The sequence below is a fragment of the Cavia porcellus genome, unplaced genomic scaffold, assembly GCF_034190915.1.
Source record: "Cavia porcellus strain 051 isolate PalLab524CR breed Dunkin Hartley unplaced genomic scaffold, mCavPor4.1 scaffold_7, whole genome shotgun sequence".
NCBI lineage: Eukaryota > Metazoa > Chordata > Mammalia > Rodentia > Caviidae > Cavia > Cavia porcellus.
Genome location: NW_026947490.1, coordinates 75619162 through 75639475, shown reverse-complemented (window position 1 = coordinate 75639475; position 20314 = coordinate 75619162). Strand labels below are relative to the sequence as shown.

At 37.6% G+C, this 20314-nt stretch overlaps 1 protein-coding gene, 1 long non-coding RNA gene and 1 other non-coding gene across 12 annotated transcripts in view; 2 read left to right on the top strand and 1 right to left on the bottom strand.

Annotated features, from left to right (window-relative positions):
- Positions 1 to 7398: 7398 nt before the first annotated feature.
- Tspyl1 (TSPY like 1) lies at positions 7399 to 10414 on the bottom strand. Its single transcript, XM_003466467.5, has one exon. The coding sequence runs from the start codon at positions 10159 to 10161 to the stop codon at positions 9016 to 9018; it is 1146 nt and encodes a 381-aa protein (XP_003466515.2). The 5' UTR covers positions 10162 to 10414; the 3' UTR covers positions 7399 to 9015.
- Positions 10415 to 10542: 128 nt separating this feature from the next.
- The window catches only part of LOC106026923 (uncharacterized), a 33287-nt gene continuing 23515 nt past the window's right edge, over positions 10543 to 20314 (top strand). For 6 of the 10 annotated variants that reach the window (XR_002790375.1, XR_001200524.1, XR_001200523.1 and 3 more), the window contains exon 1: positions 10796 to 11058. This is a non-coding gene — a long non-coding RNA (uncharacterized LOC106026923). The other 4 variants (XR_010048932.1, XR_001200526.3, XR_010048933.1 and 1 more) reach the window with 4 other exon arrangements.
- LOC111755833 (small nucleolar RNA SNORA12) lies at positions 19997 to 20142 on the top strand. The gene has a single exon (XR_002790387.1). It is a non-coding gene; the product is annotated as a small nucleolar RNA SNORA12 (small nucleolar RNA).

The window sequence follows — 20314 nt, the reverse complement described above, 5'->3', positions numbered from 1 at the left end:
CAGAGGAAAGTCTCGCGAGAATTCGCTGCCCGGGTGATTATGCTAGCCAATCAAGTGTTTCCCTGGGTCCTCACAACAAAATACATCATTACAATTCTCAATGGAGGGAATTGTTTTTGAGTTTTATGAATGGATGTAAACCAGACTCAAGCATATAAAAGCTGTGTTGATGTGGTTCGCTAGGCTTTTGAAATTCTGCAGTACCTGAGCTATTCTCTCCTAAAATACTTACTTAAAAAGGTTTGACGCTGTATTCAAGTCAGACCATTGGGCTTCTCATGAGTAGAAAAGTGGCCTCACAGCTCAGTCCTTCCTTAAGATACAAATTCATGGCTCTTACAAGAATGGAGAGAAACAGAACTTGATTGTTAAAAAGAAGTGTTGATACAGTGTCATGATTTTTAAAAATAGAAGCACATGAGAGACAAACTCCACATCCTATGAAGAAATAACAACTATGTAATTTTTCAACTTCCCAACAAATTCTAAAGTTTTCCGACTTTAGCCAACGTTTGTGAATCAAGTGGGTGCTATTTCCTCTTCACTTTTAATATGAATAACAAAAGGTTTTTCCTTACTTAGAAGTGAGGACACACAACGCATGCATAAAATTGTTCTTTAGGCATTTCTAGAAGAAATATAATCTCAGAGGATTTAATTTCCAAAATGATGTTTATTTTATTTTTCTTCCTGAAAACAGTAGTTTCTGTTTCACAATGCTTGTAGCCATGGAAGCCAGCAAACACTCGCCCACTTCTGGTCCCGCTCCTCAATTTGCAGCTAGTTGTAGGCATCTACCCTACTGCCTTTTTACAGTATTACTGAAGAAGTAAGAAAGGTTAACTGTCTATTCAAGCCAGCTCAGAGAATTCATATGACCAGACAATGCTATGTTTACTTTTTTGGAAGTATGGGAATACTGGTGTTCATCCTTAAGAGAAAAGCAAGAGCGAAGTGAAACTTACATGTTTATGTTCAACATCATAAATTCCTATTAAAACAAATTATTCCTGTTCGCAACAGAAAGTCCACTATGAGCACCCCAGATTATGATCTCAATCAAATAAGGGCCAACTTGCACTACATAGCAAGAAAAAGAGAAAAAGATAAAAACAAAATAACAAAATATGGCCAATCTAGGGTTTGTTCAGGCTGTTCTAGCAAAACATCATAGACTGGAAACAATAGACATTTGTTTCACAGTTCAAAGTCCAAAACACCAGCCGACTGAGGATCCTGTCAAGGCCTCCTTCCTGATTCCATAGGAAGGGGTGAGGGAACTCTCTGAGGCCCCAGCTGCCCTCAGGTCCTAATGTGGGGCCTGATTTACAGGGCACTAGCTGCCTCGCAGAGGCCCCACCTCCAAGCACCTACCTGTGGAGACTGTTTCCACACATCCTGAGCTGAACAGATAGGGTCTCTAATCTCTGCCCTTCCCCAGGCCCAAATTAGTCCCACTGTTTGAAAAGTATTCAGACTACTAATAAGGAAGAAATAATTTATGACTCTGTTTCAATGCCTCATTAGTTTCCAATGCATCAAACTTAACATATAACAAACATAACTCCCATCTTCTTGAAATTCCAAATGTACACCACCATATATCATATTTTTTAAAAACCAATAAAGGTCTCAGTTGTAATTTATAGGAGAAATAAAAGGGGAGTAAATTTTAAAACATGATCTCCATATTAAATGCACTGGCCTGTATGTACAGACTCTGTAACACGAAGTAGTTGTATCTATGCAGTAACTGTTGTATGAAGTTACCGATGCAGCCCAACACACGTGTATCATGCTAAAGGCGTAAGCAGCCGTGGTTTGGGTAGTGATAGAGTCTAAAGTAGCAGCTTCATGACCAAGTTTTGGAAGAAAAGGATAAAATTACATTTCTGGAGGCGCTTTCTCCTCAGTCCTAAGACAAGCTTTTTATTTACACTTTAGCACCTCAGAAGTGACTGTCTCACATACACTCAAAGGTATCTTACAACTGCAATTAGCAGAACAGTCATGGCAGACTTGTTATCTAAGCGTGTACAAGCCTGGTTAGTCTCACTGGCATGATTGAATCAGTGTAATCTCTTGATATTTTAACCTTCAAAATCTCTGAAAGACATTTGAAGAAAAAAAATTAGTCCTGTTTTCAGCAGAACATCAAAACTTGCAGAATATTAGAGCCTTAGGAAAAATATCTCATGTGTGCATTTTTGTTGTTTCATTTTATTTTCTGGTACTGGTAATTGAATCCTGGGCCTTGGCATTGCACTGTATCCCTAGACTTTTTCATCTTTTGATACACTATCTTGCTAAATCACCAAGTTTCCCATGCTAGACTCCAACCTTCAGTCTGCCTGCTTTAGAGGGCTGTGGTAACAGGTATGCATCACACCTGGCTGGCTATGTACTTTTGTAAGCGTCAGATGATTCTGTTAAGAAATGTTTTCACCAGTCATTCAACATGCAGAGGACACTACTGTTTGAGCAAACATAAACACCAAAAAATTTTACTTAAAAAATTAACTTTATTATTCTAAATCAAAGACTGGATTAATAAAATTTTATTTATTCATCAATTAGTTTTTAGATATACTCATGAGTGAAATATGATAAAATTATTTAAAGTCTGTCTTTTTAATTGACAATTATTTTCATAATGCTAAGCCATAACATATTTTATTAGAGTAGATGAAATAAGAAATTACCTTTAAAAGGTAGAACGTATTATAACTGTGTAAATTTTTGTGCTCTCGTGTGTCAAATAATGCCAGGTTCAAAGTGTAAATAATAATTCGTATCTAAATAATAGTTTTTATGATTAGCATTATATTTTTTTTCTTCAGTATCAGCTTTCAGTCTGCTGCATCTCTTGCCCTTTATTTTTCATGCTGAGATACGGTCTCACTAAGTTGCCCAGGCTGGACTAGGATTTCAAACCCTTATTTTGTATAGGGAACTATTCTGATTTGGAACACCCCTAATGCCTTTAGTAAACTTCTCCCCACTCACTATAATAACCAAAAGCACTATAGCAACTAAAATGTTGAACACATCATGGTCTGTTTTTAAATACTGAGATACGACATTCCCATTCCTGGCCAGTAGAGTAAGGAAGTGATCTGTAACATGGTAATCTGGCCTGCTATGGCAGCCTGTACCTATAATCCCAGTACTCAGGAGCCTGAGACAGGAGGATCTCTGACCTCAAGGCCAGTCTGAACTACGCAGCGAGACCCTGAATCTAAATAAGTAATAAATGCCTTGATCTTAAAGTTTAAGCTTTTCTAAAGAAAGTGAGATTTTAGTTTGTGTGCCTTGATGTTAAAATTTAAAGCTGGTCTAAAGAAAATATTTACAGTGATTATATATATCCACTGAAAGTGCTCCAGTGTGGCTTTCCCACATAAATGTGGTGCTGTTATTAAACTCAATCTGCACTGTATTAGTTGATCACTAAGGCAAAACTGAAATTTTCTCAGAGAAATGTTTACTTCTAATGGGTCCCTACAATACTTCACACACACACACACACACACACACAATCTCAATTTCCCCAATCTTAAAGGTCCCAACCTTAAGGACATACACCACTGTAGGCTGGTTAAACACACACACTTTGGAATTCTCCAGGACTAGCTTCACATCTGTGATGCTAACTTACCAGCTAGTTGATCTGGATCATATTTTACTTCTTGGAGCCATGACTTTATTATAAAATGAATGTAATAAATCACAGCTTATGGGACTATCATAAAGATGATGTATCTGTAAAGTACATCACCATGTAATAAAAGCCAACTAGTGCAGTTTTACAATTTTTATTTTTATTACCTACACTAAGTGGACTATTTTGCACGTTGTATAAAATCAGTGGCAATTTCTATTATGCAACTCTGTACAGTTCAGAAACAACATACATGTAAAATTAAGCAAAAAGTTAAAATTTTGTGGAAGAAGAGTTGAACTGGACTAAGAAAGATATAAAAGGGGGCTGGGGATTTAGCTCAGCGGCATTAGTACCTGCCTTGCAAGCAGGCAGTCGTGAGTTCGATCCCCGGTATTGATAAAAAGGAAAGAGACAAAAAAAAAAAAAAAGAAAGAAAGATATAAAAACATTGGAAGATAGTAATACCTGTGTTATGTTACAGCTATTTCTAAAGATTCTAGGAATTCCTGCACAATGTGTGTGCAGGGAAAGAGTACTGCTGGAACTGAAGTGTTTAACACCTTTAATACAGTAAATATCTTAGAAAACACCTTTAAAAAATAGCAAAAGCACTTTTAATAGCTAATTTTAAACAGACCTGTCTGCTGCTTAAACAGTGAGGAAAAGAGTACACAGATTTCAAACCAAGTTTGTCTGACCTCAAAATCTTGGCTTATGATGGATTAACAAATTCATTTCAGCAATATTAGATCAACACTGGAACATGGCTACTGTCAGAATCAGACTCCAACTCAACACCTACTGTGTAAAAGAATAAAAGAGAAAGGGCAAAAAAAAAAAACAGAATTTTTTTCTGATACAACTTATAATTTAGCAAAGATCCAAATACAAATAGCTACACAGTAAACATACTTTCCTGGGAAAACAATCTTGAAAAAATAAAATGGCAAAATCGAGGTGAATATGCATTAACCACAAGCACCCTGCTCTTGCCTCACGTACTTAGCACCTAATCTTCTTCATGCAATACTGAAACATTTCTTGAAACATATCTAGAAGAATTGTGTGTAGCACAGCACACTGTGGATACCACTTAGAGTATCTTAGGTCCTCAGGTTTACCCTCTTCTTACCTACTGGCTCTTAGCTACACTTCCCCCAGCTTGAATTTTAAGTAGGAACCCTTAAGAGTCAAAAAAGAAAATACCACAGGGAGAAAGCAGTGACATGAGGGGGAGATGCTGGCCAAACGAGTAACTGAACTTGGAATAAGGAAGGGAGCTAGAACAATTCCTGGAACGCATGGTTAGTGTAGAGCAGAGTCTGCAGAAGTCAACAGTTAGGAGCAAGTTACTGTCAAAGATGTTTGCTTCGGCCAGCATTTTTTTTTTTTTTTTAAGACAGGGTCTTGCTGTGTAGCTCAGGCTAGCCTTGAGTTCGCTGTGTAACCCTGGCTGAGCTCAAACATGTAGCAATCCAGCCTCAGACTCCCAGGTGCTGGGTTTACAGAAGTGCACCACCATACCTGGCCACTATGGATGTCCTATTCCCTCTGCCTTGGTAGGACTGCCTAAAGCAGGCTGACATGTATTACGTAACAAATCTCCTATTCCATCCCTGTCCCAACAAAAGCTCCCATACAGCATGTTGTAAAATGCTTTTTCTACATTGTTCTTCTTCTGCAATTGGGTCACAAATAAATAACCCTGGAGGCTGTTTCCCTGAGGCTGTCCTATGCCCAAGAGGCAGCCCCTCTGAGTTCTTGGTGCTTGAACTAAATCTTATCTCCAAGTAATTTTTCATACTCTACACAGCCATGGTCCAACACTGTGACAGTAACACATTTAATGTTTGGATATTTGGGAAGTTTGTATGTTTGTCTGTGTGTGTGTGTGTGTGTGTGTGTGTGTGGTACCAGGGATTGAATTCACAACCTTGCGTTTGCCAGGCAGGCATTTATGCTGCTGAGCTAAATCCCCAGCTAATGTTTGAGGATTTTGTATGCTTTAAGGTAGTTAGCGAGCATACAGCCATGCTGTCCTGTGTAATTCACAGTAGCCACATTAAACAATGGAACAACTAATTTTATTGATATATTTAATCCAATGTCAGAAGTATTTCACTATACAATCTATAAGAAAAAAATGAGATCTATAAAAATATCTATAAATTGAGAATATATATATTATAAATTGAGATTTATAAAAATATAGTTCATTTTTCCCATGTCTTCAAAGTCCAATGTATATTTTACATTTACAGCCTTTCTCACTTTAAACAAGCCACAGTTCAAGTGGTCTCAAGAGCCAGGTAGCTGAACACAGCTACGGTATTAGACAGCACATCTGTCTTGTCAACAATAGTTTCCAACACATTTTACAAAAAGTGACCCAAAGTAATATTAAATGGCAGGTGAATGATTAAAATGTTTTTTCCTAATTAGAAAAATGGGAATTTCATTATCTATAAATGGATTTGTAAATCTTTCTCACTTCATTTTTATAAAACAGTAGTTATTTCTGGGCATTAAGTTATTCTTCCCCACCTCAGCTGCTGATCCTGTCCCTGATTCTCTGCTAACAACTATTTGCAAAATATTAGGCTAGATGCAATGAGACTGTGAAAGTCAGTCTACACTCACAAAGTTTCCAAACTAGTAAAGTGACAGAAAATTTGTAACTCTCACTGTGTCACTCTGTATGAACTATTTGGCCAGCAGTTCTTCCCTATTTTAATGAAAGGAATGAATTTATTATTCTTTTTTGTCTCCCACGGCCTTCCAAGTGACTAACAAGTTGTGGAATTTTCTGTAATAAATTCCGTTATTTTCTAGAAAAGAAACATATACAAGTCCACTAGCTACATTTTATACAACAGTAACATCTCCCAATGGAAACAGAGAAATCAAAAGGCAGATTCAGCAGGACAGGCCTTGAAGGATTATGACTGAAGCGGGTAGAGGGGGAGTTCACAGAATGAACTAATACAGCAGATGTCTGGTTTTCCAGGGCTGTATTACAAGGTGAGAATCCGCGAGAGCCCCCTCCTCCTCTTCCTCATCCGCCACCAATAAGCTGCAAACAGGAGAAACTGTTCTGCTCATCTGTTCCTTTGATACTAATAACCCATGAATATTCTGTAAAGCAGCAGGGGAACCATGGAACACATAAGAAACACCTTCTCTGGAATGTAGAAGCCAATAAAAGAACAGCCTGGATGACCTACAGGTATCATTTACGAATACAGATATAAAGGATCTGACAAAGTACGGATGATGGTGCTACTAGCTATAAGGAAAACAACACTGTGCTCCGATCTGACTTTTGGGACGCATGGCTATGGAGCCCCTTTAGCAGTTCACCCTGAGCTTCACTGGGACCAGCATGGCTAGATACTGACTCTCCCTGGAGTCACAGGTAGGTGTCATTTCAACCAGAATTCTTGTATTGAGTAATTTTTTTTTTTTGGTACCAGAACTCAAACTAAGGACCTTCTGCTTGCCAGGCAGATGCCTGAGCCACTAAGCTATATCCCCAGGTCTTGCACTGAACAAATTTGATTAAATTATCATTTTTCTATTTCCTACTACAAAAATTAATCAAAAATATGCAATGTTTGGTCCTCCTGTATTTAAATAATTGGACTGGTTAAGTGGTAATGAGTCCAGAATAAGTCATTAATAAATCAAATAAACTGTGCAAACCATTTCATTCAAGTATATTTGGAGGCAGGAAATCTAGCAGAGACATGCTTTTATTCTACCACACAAATACAAAAAAAGACACATATATCAATGGTACATTTACTCTCACAAGTACTTAATGCAATTAAAGACACATATACATTATTAAGTTGCAACACATTACCAAAAAAAGTCAATAAAGTCACAGTATTTGTGGATTATTTTTCCATGAAGACAATATCTTGACAAGTCCGATAAAGACCAAGCCATCCAAACTATGCTTCTACGAATAGTTTAACAGAAAAAAAGAACAAGCTGAAATCTCCTAGGAATGTTTACTTAAGACACAACACTGTACAGCAAAGTACAACAGTCATTCTTCCAAATGTTCTGAAAGTTTAAAAAAAGAGAAAAAAAAGCTATACAGGTAATTTTCCCAGTCAGCTTAACAGAAAGTAACAAGTATTAATATTACTCTTCCACATACATCACATCACATAAACAAAAGAAGAGCATTCAAAATTGCACTGTATCTTTAAAGAACCTTTTCCCACACAACCTATTTACCACTCCAAAATCCCTGCAATTTTTCTATTTCAATCCTGAGAAAGCATCTCCCCTCATAAGACTGATACCTTGGTCAGTCCAGTCTTCATGCTCAACCCAGTTTTACCTGGCTCGTTTCTGCCTCTAGCCTTTTGTTAAGTTTTCCCTACTTAAAGCCTGTCCCATGGTCCAGTTGTTCAATCAACTGTAAAGAAGATTTTACCTTTCTTTCCAACTAAACAGGCCTCCCTGTATACTCTGTACTTGTTACAATAGGGGGAGGTCTGAAGAGGAGAGAGAGGACAAGCAGGTCTCTATTTTACGGGGTAACCTTTCTACTCTGGAAATAAGAGCCCAAATCAAAAAAAAAAAAAAAAAAAAAAAAAAAGTCTGCTTTTTCAGGCATTTAACTTTTTTAAGTTTTTTTTTAATAGCAGAAAAAGATTATGTGGGAGACAAAGCTGGTGGCAACACTCAAACAATGGGCACAGCCAACAGCAGGCAACTTAGAAGGTGATGGTGGAGGCACAGTCATAAAGTAACATAAACCACTGTTACTCTCCCTTGACATCACCAGCATCCAGTAACTATCCACAGACTGAGATCCTCAGAAGCAGAGCAGGATGAGCTGAATGGACTCCTAGAGAAGCTAGAAATCCAAGTGGTTGGGAACTGGGGATTTAGCTCAGTGGCATAAGCACCTGCCTTGCAAGCAAAAGGCCCTGAGTTCCATCCCAGTACCAATTAAAAAAAAAAAAAAAAAAAAAAAAAAGGAAATCCAAGTGGTGGTAGGATCAGTGGTCCTTGTAGAAACAAGGTCCATGCAGTGCAGATCAAGGTAATGTAACCTACATACCTGGTTTGTCTTACAAGCAGTGTGATCCACTGCCATGCAGCATGGAATACTATTAACATAAAACAGCATGAAAGCCAAGTATGGGTTGAGAAGCATGTCCATAACAGTCTCAGTCGTGAGGTTGAAACAACTGAATATCCAGAGAGGGCACAAGTTCAGCCAAAAAATAAAAAATATAAAGGCATACCCATCGCTCTTGCCCAAGCATATGTCTGTCCAGCAGGAGGTTGTAGGGGACGTGGTGCAGCAGTATTCCCAAAGGTGGAGGTCAACCTGATTGGAAACCGAAGGGCCTGGGGATCTCCACTGGCTCTCTTATGGGTCGACGCCTGGCTCTACGGACTCCTTCACGCAACAGATAGTACTGCAGTGGATTTGGCCACAGATCCTCTTTGATAATCTCAGCAATTCTGTCAGACTCTGGGAGACTGTGGTCTGAAAACCAGGTAAAGAAGCTACAGATGAGATCTCGGTTTCTGCGAATGAAGGTCTGGGGTTCGTGTCCCCTACGCCACACGATTGGAGTGGAAAGAGACACCACTCGCCCGGAAGATCTGACCTCAAATTCCTTGACGATCAGTTTATTTCTGAAGTAGGGGTTTCTTCTGAAGAAGAACTTGAACTTGCAGCCAGTTCTAGGATGTCTGAGGTCCTTCACTTCCAAATTGGTTACGTACCTCAACATATCCGCATCCTGGCCCCTCACCATGGGAGACAGCTGAGGGTGGTTCCTAAAAGCAGTCATCCAGAAGCCCGGGATACTCTGAATGATGTAGTTCCTCCGCTCCAGGTAGTGTCGACGCATCCGCCCAAACTTCTGCTCCAGATGTTGGAAGGCCCTGTCCGCCTGGGCATTCACGGTGTCCAGTTCCAGCTGGATGGCCTCCAGAGGATCCATGTGCAGATCCATATTTAGGGCCCAGGGTCCCGCTTCCTCCACCTCTCCTATGACTCCATCTTCCTCGGCCACATCCACTTCTTCCCCTCCCAGTGCCTCCACTTCTATGGCCGCCTCCACTCCCTCCTCCTTCACCATCCTTTGCTCCAGCATTTCAGAGCCCAACTCTTCTTGTACCGCTGCAGAGGTGTCCGCGCACGACATAGCCTTTGCCCCCTCGTCCTTCACTCTCCCCTTCACCTCAAACGCGGCTCTCTCTGCGCCCCAGGTTTCCAGGACCCTCTCCGCATCCTGAGCGTCAGCTTGCGGGCCACGGTCGGTGGCCAATTCCGCAGCGATGGCCAGATCCCCCGCGGGAAGCGGCGCCTTCTTTTGCTGGACCGTGGCCTCTGCGTGACCACGACCCCCGTCGATTCGGGCCCAGACAACACGGCCCCGGTCCGTGGGGTCGTTGGGGGCGCCTGCCTCCCCAGACAGCTGGGGCTGCTCCTTGCCTCCCTCACCGGTCTCCGCCATCACTGGCGTCACCTGCGTTTCCCCACCGAGCGTCAGGCACCGGTCTGGGTCTCCAAGGGCGTGGACTGCGGCCAGCAATGCTCAGGCTGCAGGTCTGGAGGAGAGGGGTCTTCTCGACTTGTCCGGGACACTGTTGTCAACAGCAGGAAAATACTTTTTTCCTCTCGGGAGCTCGCTGGACGGAGATCCTGAGGCGCTCGCAAGAGTCTCCGGCGCGATGACGTCAAGAGAACGTGCCCGCAGGAAAGCACCGCCTGCACCAACCACAGCCACCCTCGCTTGCGTCTCCGGGGCGGTGACGTCAACACTGCAGATTTTACAGTCTCGCGAGAACTGGCTGAACCTCGGGATTGGTTCCGCCGCTGCCTATTAAACCAGGGAATTCTACTTCCTCGAATGTGACCGGTGCGACTATTATATGTTGTACGGTATTTAAGTAAATAATTGCAGCTCACCCCATTAAAAACAGTAAATACTGTTTTGGTTTGACGACCCTGATTGAAATGTTTCTGTAAACTTCCTCCAGCTTGTTGGCTGGAGCAATTGTAGATTTCATATCCCTTACACTGTTTGCTGTCCGTTGCTGAAATCAGACATTTCCCTGGGTTTCAGTGTTTCTGGCAGGAAGGTAAATGTGTTCTCTTTTACTCCATATAGCTGGGAGCAAGTCTGTTTCTAACTGAGATGAATAGCGAGATAGTTCCCTTAAATAGTAGTAATGTAAAAGTATCACGCAGCTTTCGACATTACTGGGTTTTACTACTAAAGTTTTACTTATTTCAATTTACCATCTGCATCAAATAAGAACCTGTGGTGCATAATATCGGCAGGAATTAAACCAGGGTCAGTTTGGTAAGTCAAGCTTCGCCCCTCTTCGCTGCACATAAGAAATGACAGGTATGTCCAGCTCTATAATCTATTAATTTATTAATGCCTTTAGTTCTGCAAAGTAGAAAATTTGGCTCTAATGAAATACCTAACCATGGCAATCAGCTGTTAGAGTTTATTTAAAAGGGACGGTATTTTCGTTTGTTGACTGTTCATTCTGCAGAAAAATCAGTGCCTAAGAGGAGTGTTGGGGAGAAAGTAGTCTTTATCGAGGATGTTAGCAACCCAGGAGGAAGCAGAGATTTTAATCGTAGGTACCATTTTCCAAAGCTTGTAGGAAGCAAAAAGTATTTATATAAGGTTTGGGGCTACAAGCAAAAACCAGTGTTTCCCAGGATCTTGAATCAGGCTAATGAAGCAGAAACACAAAGGGGAGGGTAGACGAAAAGTGAAAGTGAAATTTCTAGTTGGAAATGAAGAAAGGACCAAGACCCTAGGAATGAAGACAGGCTCTAGAACCTGGAAAAGTAGGAAAGTGGATTCCTCCTTAAAGCTCTCAACGGAAAACCTTGATGATTTTATTTCCAGAACTCTAAGATATTGAATTTCTATCACTTAGCCTGTTACATGTGTGTTAATATTATTACCGATGCAATATGAAATGCATATAGCATGGAGTAAGTTCAGTGGCATTTATGCAAGGCTCAGGTTGTTTCTGACAACAGCTCTTTCCCAACAGCTGTGAATTACTACAGCTCGAGTCTCTCTTTGGATATCAAAATCAGAAACATTTTAAGAAATACACAGAAAAGCAAAATTAAAACCAAAATGTACCATCCAAGAAATTAAGATGGAACTGCAAGAGGACACATGATATATAACAAAATCAGAAAAATAAACTTTATATATGTTTCAGAGCTTCTAAAAGCATAGGAAATCCACAGAAATAATTTTGTCTTTACAAATAATTTACATTTGAATGGTCACACTGCATGACAAACGTTGAGAAAATCACCATATTTGGGTGAGCATCTTTCCATTTCAATACATTTGAAAAGCTGTAACATGGGATATTTGACTAACTATATATAGAAAATGAGGAAAAACTAAAATTTTTCTAATTTTAATTACTCAAAAATCAGATTTGATTCTGGTTATAACTCTGTTACAGATGACAGAGAATTCAGGTTATGGTTGGTTTTAAGTAAGTACTTGGAGGAGATCAATGAAAAGCAAGGATTTTAAAAGAAAAAATAGATAAACATATCCAGTGCCCTATCTTTCTTAAAAGAATCTTTGCTTACCAAAATTCTCAAATTTCCATCTTTACCAAGGCTCATCTGATTCTAGAAACAGGGTAATGAGTTTAAGAACAATTGTGGGAGTACTCCTTCCGGCCTTAGATCTTCCATGAAGTCTGGTAAAACTCAGCAGTGAATCCATCAGATTCTGAGCTTTTCTTAGTAAGTTTTTCCTTCCTACTTCAATTTTATTACCTATTATTGGATTATTCAGGATTTTTAAGTCTTGTGAGTGAAGTTTTTATAACTCATGTGTATCTAGGGATCATTATTCTTCTGCATTCTCCAGTGTGTTGGTGAAGGTTGATGAAAGTTTGTGAAATGGTGAGTGATCATATTCTGGACTTCTGCAGTGTCCATTGTGTTTTCACCCTCTTCATTTCTAACTGCACTGATTTGTGTCTTTTCTTTCTATTTTGTTAAGATTGGCTGAGGGTTTTCTTTTTTTTTTTTTTTTTTTTTTTAAGAACCACTTCAACTCATTGATTCTTTGTAAATTTTTGTTCGTTTCTTTTAGGGAGGATCTCCATTTAATCAACTTCTGCTCTCATCTGTATACTTTTCTTCCTTGTACTAATTCTGGTTTTGGATTGTTCTTGTTTCTCTAGAATTTTAAGGTCTATCATTAGGTTATATATATTAGGCTCGCTCTGTTTTGCCAATGGGGGCATTCACACTTCTTAGAACTGTTTTCATCATGTCCTATAAGTTTTGGTCTGTTGTACTGGCATAACAATTCAATTCTGAAAACTGCCTTATTTCTTTTTTAATTTCCCTTGTGATCCATTGATTATTTCAGACTGTGTTGCTCAGTTTCCGTGCATGTACATAATTTCTGTAGTTTCTTTTGCCATTGATTTCCACTTTCATTACTTAATGATTTGATAATATGCATGGTAAAATTTCAATTACTTTGCATTTGCCTAATCATACTTTATTCTTAATAGGAAGTCTGTTCTGAAGAAAGCTCCATGTGCTGCCAATAAGAATGTGCTGTGGGGTGGAATACTCTCTCAATATAAATTTGTTCAAAGGTTTGGTTTGGTGAATTTTTGTTCCTGATTTTTTTGTTTCATTAATCTATTTGTGATAATAGGGTACTAAAGTCCCCCATTCTAATCATATTGATGTTTATCTGATCTTTTTATTTCTAGCAGTGTTTGTTTCATGAAGTTGCATGCCCTGTTGTTTGGTGCATACATATTTGTCATTGTTAGGTCTTTCTGTTGAATGATTACCTTAAACAATATATAGTGACCTTCTTTGCCTCTTTTTATTAGTTTTTGGCTTAAAGTCCAGTTTTTCTGAAAATGGATAGCACCTCCTGCTTGCTTTGTACATTAATTCTGTTGGGCCTTTTGTCATTGTTGGCTTCATTGTCTCTTTCTAAGATATCCTTTAGAATTTTTTGGAGTGCTAGTTTGTTGGTCATGGTTTCTTTTTTAAAAATTTTATTTAAAGAGAAAAGAAACAAAACAGTAAAAGGGTACAAGTAATACAGAATTTCAAAAAAATAAACAGTAAGAAATCAATAGTTAATAGATTACATATTGTCATCTTAGAAATAGTTGTTCAAGTTACAAAATTAAAGTATACAAAGTGGACATTCAAACAATAAGACTGTAGACAGTTGTGTTCAATGATCCAACAAAAACTTAGTAATATGGTCATCTGTCTTACACACCTAAATGCACTTGCATTTGTATCCTTTAGAGCACTTTCTTTTCCTTTCTTTTTACAACAACAATTACACATTTTGGGTTTTATTACTCTCACAGTTCTTGTTACTTTTTTTTGGAAGAGAATAAACCAAATGTGACAAAACAAAGTAGAGTCAGTCAAAACAAAGGATGGACATAGTACATAATGTAAAAACAGAATACAAGGTGATTACCATAATGATTACCATAGGTAATTACCTATGGTACCAAGGTGATTACCAACAATGATTACCATAATGCCTCTTGTTATCTTAAAAAGAATTGCCTATATCATCAGGTATAATAAAATCGAACAAAAGAGTACAGAACAAAACTAATAAAACCGAAACATTGGAGACATGACAGGACTTCAAAAGAAGATAATAGTCAAACCAGAATGGGCATCATAGTGAATCTTACTGCCTTCTAAGTAGCTACCCATACCCTCAAAATTGATACTATGAAACAAAACAGAATAGAGTAAAATCAGCCAAAACAAGATGATGAAAGCAATACAGGACTTCAAATCAAGTTAACAGGAAATCAAAAATTACTATAATATATCCTAATTTTTTAATTTATTTTTCCCTTAATTAAAAAATAATAAATAAAATCTTTTTTAAAAGGGGGAGATTGAGATAAAAGAGGACATAACAACACAGGTCAGAACAGAACAATTTAAGCAACATAGTATTTCACAAGATAATCTGACTTAATAGTAGTTACCATAATGGCTCTTTCCTTGAAATATTTGAGTATAATTTCATATGCTGTAGCATCAAACGTATCAAGACAATGTGAAACCATTCAAGAGGATAAAAGTATTACAGGATATTTGGAACCAGCTAACAGAAAATGAACAATGGTTTCTGTATTATCTCTTTGCCTATAAAAAATTTTGCTTATACTGTCACATATGATAAAATCCAATAAGATACAACATGATAAAACCAATGGAGACAGAAGAAAAACAGTTTGATGGGACTTCAAAACAAGATATTAAATCAACACTAGCTATTATGATGTCTTTTCTTCAAAATATCTGTCCATACCATCACAGACAATAAAATCAAATAGCCCAGAATAAAACCATTCCAACTAATGAGTGGAAACATTATAAGGCTTCAAAGCAATATAATGGGGAATCATGATTACCACGTAATTTTATGTATTTATATCATTTTTTACCCTAGGAAACTATTTGGTATTCATATATATGAGTTTGATTAATTTCACTTATGAGTATGGTCTCAAGATGTACCCATTTATTTATAAATATCTCAATGTGATCCTTCTTTATAGCTGAGTAGTACTCCATTGTATAAAAATACCACAACTTTTTTATCCATTCCTCAGTTGATGGACACTTAGGTTGTTTGCAAGATCTAGCTATTACAAATTGTGCTGCTATAAACATGGGTGTACATATATCACTGTGATATGATGCTCTCAGTTCTTCTGGGAATATGTTTAACAGTGGAATAGCTGGAACAAATGGGACTTCCAATCCCAGCTTTTTGAGAAATCTCCAGACTGACCTGCACAATGGTTGCACCAGTCTACACTCCAACCAACAGTATAGGAGAGTTCCTTTTTCCCCGCAGCCTCTCCATCATTTGTTGTTGGTGGTTTTCTTGATCCTGGCCATTCTTTCAGGAGTGAGATGAAATCTCAGTTTGGTTTTAATTTGCATTTCTCTAATAACTAATGACAATGAACATTTTTTCATGTATTTATTTTCCATTTGTATCTCTTCATCTGAGAAGTGCGTATTCATCTCAGATGCCCATTTTTGGACTGGATCTTTGAATTTTGAGGGTCTAATTTTTCTGAATTCTTTATATATTTAGACAGAAGTCCTTTGTCTGAGGAAGAGTTCACTAAGATTTTTTCCCAGTTTGTGAGTTTTCTTTTCATTACGCTGGAGATTTCTTTTGACGTGTGGAAACTTTTTAATAAGCGGTGATCCCAGTTATTGATTCTGGGAGGTATATCCTGTGCAGTTTGATTGCTGTTCAGGAATTCTCTATCCCTATGTCTTCAAGGTTTTTACCCAATTTGTCTTCCAATAGATTTAGTGTTTCTGTTTTAATATTCAGATCGTCGATCCATTTAGATTTTATTTTAGTACATGGTGGTAGGCATGGGTCTAGTTTTAGTTTTTGGCATTTGGAGAGCCAGATTTTCTAACACCATTTATTAAAGAAACTGTCATTCTTCCAGTGAACACGTTTGGCCCCTTTATCAAAGATAAGGTAGTTGAGTGTGTTTGTAGTTGTGGTTGTATCTTCTAATCTATTCCCTGATCTTCGGCTCTGTTTTGATTCCAGTACCATGTTGATTTGCTACAGTTGCTTTGTAGTATAACTTAAAGTCAGGGATTGTGATGCCTCCTGCCTTGCCTTTGTTGCTTAGAACTGTCTTTGCTATTCGGGGTCTCTTCTCACTCCAGATGAATTTTAGGATTGATCTTTCGAGATCTATGAGGTATGTTGATGCTATTTTTATTGGGATTGCATTGAATCTGTATAACAGTTTTGGGAGAAGGGCCATTTTCATAATATTTATTCTTCCTATCCATGAGCAAAGGATGTCTTTCCATTTTCTGAGATCGTCTTCAATTTCTTTTTTCAGTATATTATAATTTTCCCTGTATAGGTCTTTCACTTCTTTCGTGAGAATAATTCCTAAATATCTCATTTTTTTGGTTGCTAGTATGAAGGGTGTGGCTTCTCTTATTTCTCTGTTGGTGATTTTGTTGTTAGTTGTATAGGAATGGTATTTATTTTTGAGTATTGATTTTGTATCCAGCTATATTGCTGAATTTATTTATTATATCTAAGAGTCTTTCAGTGAAGTTTTGGGGATCTTCCATGTAGAGTATCATGTCATCTGCAAATAATGATAATTTAACTTCTTCTTTTCCTATCTTTACCTTTTTTATTTTTCTCTGTTGTCTAATTGCTTTGGCTAGTATTTCCAGTACTATATTAAATAGGAGCAGTGATAAGGGACATCCTTGTCTTGTGCCTGATTTTAAAGTAAAGGCCTTCAAATGTTGGCCATTTAATATGATACTGGCTGTTGGTTTGTTGTAGATGGCCTTTATTATATTTAGGTAAAGAAAATCTATTCCAGTTTTCTGTAAGGTTCTTATCATAAATGAATGTTGGACCTTATTAAAAGCTTTTTCTGCATCTATAGAAATGATCATGTGATTCTTACTTTTGGCTTTATTGATATGGTGGATTACATTTATTGATTTACATATGTTGAACCATCCCTTCATGCCTGGGATGAATCCCACTTGGTCATGGTGTATAATATTGTTGATGACTTGCTGCATCCTATTTGCCAATATTTTATTGAGGATTTTTGCATCTGTGTTCATTAGGGAGATTGGTCTGTAGTTCTCTTTTTTAGTTGGGTCTTTCTCAGGTTTTGGTACTAGAGTAATATTTGCTTCCAGGAATGACTTGGGAAGGATTGCTTCCCTTTCAATTTCATTGAAGAGTTTGAGGAATATTGGCATTAAGTCTTCTTTGTACTTCTTGTAGAATTCCGCAGTGAATCTATCGGGGCCTGGGCTCATCTTTGTAGGTATTGACTTAATTACATTTTCAGTTTCATTAATGGAAATTGGGTTATTCAGCAGTTTTACATCTTCTTGACCTAGCTTTGGTACTTCATATGTTTTTAGGAACCTATTTCTTCTGTGTTATCAAATCTTTGAGAGTAGAGGTTTTCGAAACAGATGTTGATTATCTTCTGTATTTCTATAGAATCTGTAGTGATTTCGCCTTTTTCATTTCTTACTGCATGAATTTGAGCTTTTTCTTCCCTTTTTTAAATAAGGTTGGCTAGGGGCTTATCAACTTTATTTATTCTTTCAAAGAACCAACTCTTTGATTCATTGATTCTTTGGATTGTTTTCTTAGTCTCGATTGCATTGATTTCTGCTCTGATTTTTATAATTTCCTCTCTTCTTTTGGCTTTGGGCTTGACATGCTCTTCTTTTTCTAGATGTTTGAGGTGTAACATCAGGTTATTGATTCGTATTCGTTCTGTTTTCCTGATGTGGGAATTCAGTGCAATAAATTTTCCTCTGAGGACAGCTTTCATTGCATCCCACAGATTCCAGTAAGTTGTATTTGTATTTTTGTTTGTTTGTAGGTATTGTTTAATTCTTCTTTAATTTCCCCCTGTGACCCACTGATTACTCAAGAGTGTGTTATTCAGTTTCCATGTGTTTGTGGGATTTTTGCAATATCTTTTATCATTAATTTCTAATTTCATAGCGCTATGATCTGATAACATGCAAGGGATAATTTCAACTCTTTTGCACTTATTTAAATATGTTCTGTGAGCTAATATATGGTCTGTTTTAGAGAATGACCCATGTACTGCTGAGAAGAATGTGTATTCTGATGTTGTTGGATGGAACACTCTGTATATGTCTATCAAGTCCATTTGTTCACAGGTGTGATTCAGCTCTGTTATTTCTTTGCTGATTTTCTGTCTGGTTGATCTGTCCCTTGGTGTCAATGGTGTGTTAAGGTCTCCCGTTATAATTGTGTTACTGCTAATTTGGTTTTTCATTTCTGTTAATATTTGTTTTATATAACTGGGTGCTCTGGAATTTGGTGCATAAATATTTAATATAGTTATCTCTTTGTCTTGAAGTTTTCCCCTAACCATTATGTAGTGACCTTCTTTATCTCTTCTGGTCATTATTGGTTTAAAGTTCACATTGTCTGCAAACAGAATAGCTACCCCCGCTTTTTTAAAAAATTCCTATTGCATGAAGTATTGTTTTCCATCCTTTGACTTTCAGTCTGTGAGTATCCTTTTGTGTTAGATGGGTTTCTTGTAGACAACATATGGTTGGATTTTGTTTTTTGATCCATTCTGCCAGTCTGTTTCTTTTAATTGGTGCATTGAGACCATTTACATTAATGGTTATAACTGTTATATGTTGGTTTATCGTTGACATGTTATCTTTCTGTTCTGTTTAGTTGTCTACTTTGCTTAGTGATTTTTTCCTAAGTTTATCTAAACTGTCTTTCAGTATTCTTTGCAGGGTTGGCTTGGTGATCATGAAGTTCTTCAGCTGTTCTTTATCATAGAAGTATCTTATTTCTCCATCCATTTTGAAGGACAGTTTTTCAGGGTACATCAGTCTAGGTCAGAAATCATTTTCCTTTGGGATCTGAAATACTTCACTCCATGCTATTTTTTTTTGTCTTTTTCATTTTTATTGGTACCGAGGATCAAACTCACAACCACCTGCTTGCAAGGCAGGTGTTTATGCCATTGAGCTAAATCCCCAGCCCCATCCATGCTCTTCTTCACTTCATTATTTGTGCTGAGAAGTCTGCTGTGACCCTGATAGGTTTTCCTTTATAACTGATCTTTCTTTTCTCTCTAATAGCTTTTAATATTCTATTCTCATGTTGGATTTCTGGGATGGTGATTATTATATGTCTGGGTGTAGTTTTATTTTGGGCTTATTTGAAGTTCTATACTCTTCACTGATCCTGATGTTGGTTTCCAATCTCATGTTTGGGAAATTTTCAGCTATTACTTCTCTAAATATCCTCTTGAAATCCATTATGTTGTCCCCTTCTTTTTCATTTATCCCTATCAATATATGTTGTTTTTCTTTGCGTCATCTTGCATTTGTTGAATTGTTATTTTCTGATTTCTTGTTATTTTTAAAAGATCTTTCCTTTCCGGTTCACTAGCTTCAACCTTGTCTTTGAGGTCTAAAATTCTATCTTCACTTTCATTGAGGCAGTTTTTACAGCTTTCCATGAAAGTTTTGATTTTTTGTATATCTCTTTGCATCTGCTTTGTGTATTCTGTTTCTTATATTGTTCATCCAGGGTTTCTATCTTTTTGTTTAGTTCCTCCAATTTTTTAATTGTGTCTTCTTTAGATATGTTCAGCATCTCCTTCATTTCTTTTATCATTTCTTCTTTTACCTGGGAGATTATTTCTCATTTGAGGTGTGGTAGTTTCTTTCTGGCACATGTGTTAAGTTTTCAGGTGGGTGTGACTCTACCATATACATGGTAAGTAGCTAGCAAAAGCATAAAGACTGAAATATCTCTCTTGAGTTTTTTTTGTATCAGATATTGGCTCTCACAATCTGTCTTATAAGTTTAAGTCCTGGAGCACCAGGAAACCAAGCAACCCCCACACACACACACCATGAGTGGCTGTGAGCATGCTGGTGCACAAATTGAGAATCAAACATCATGTCACACCCCTCTCCCCTTAGCAAGCGGGAGGCAGTGATCTGGACATCCCTTGAGAGGTTGG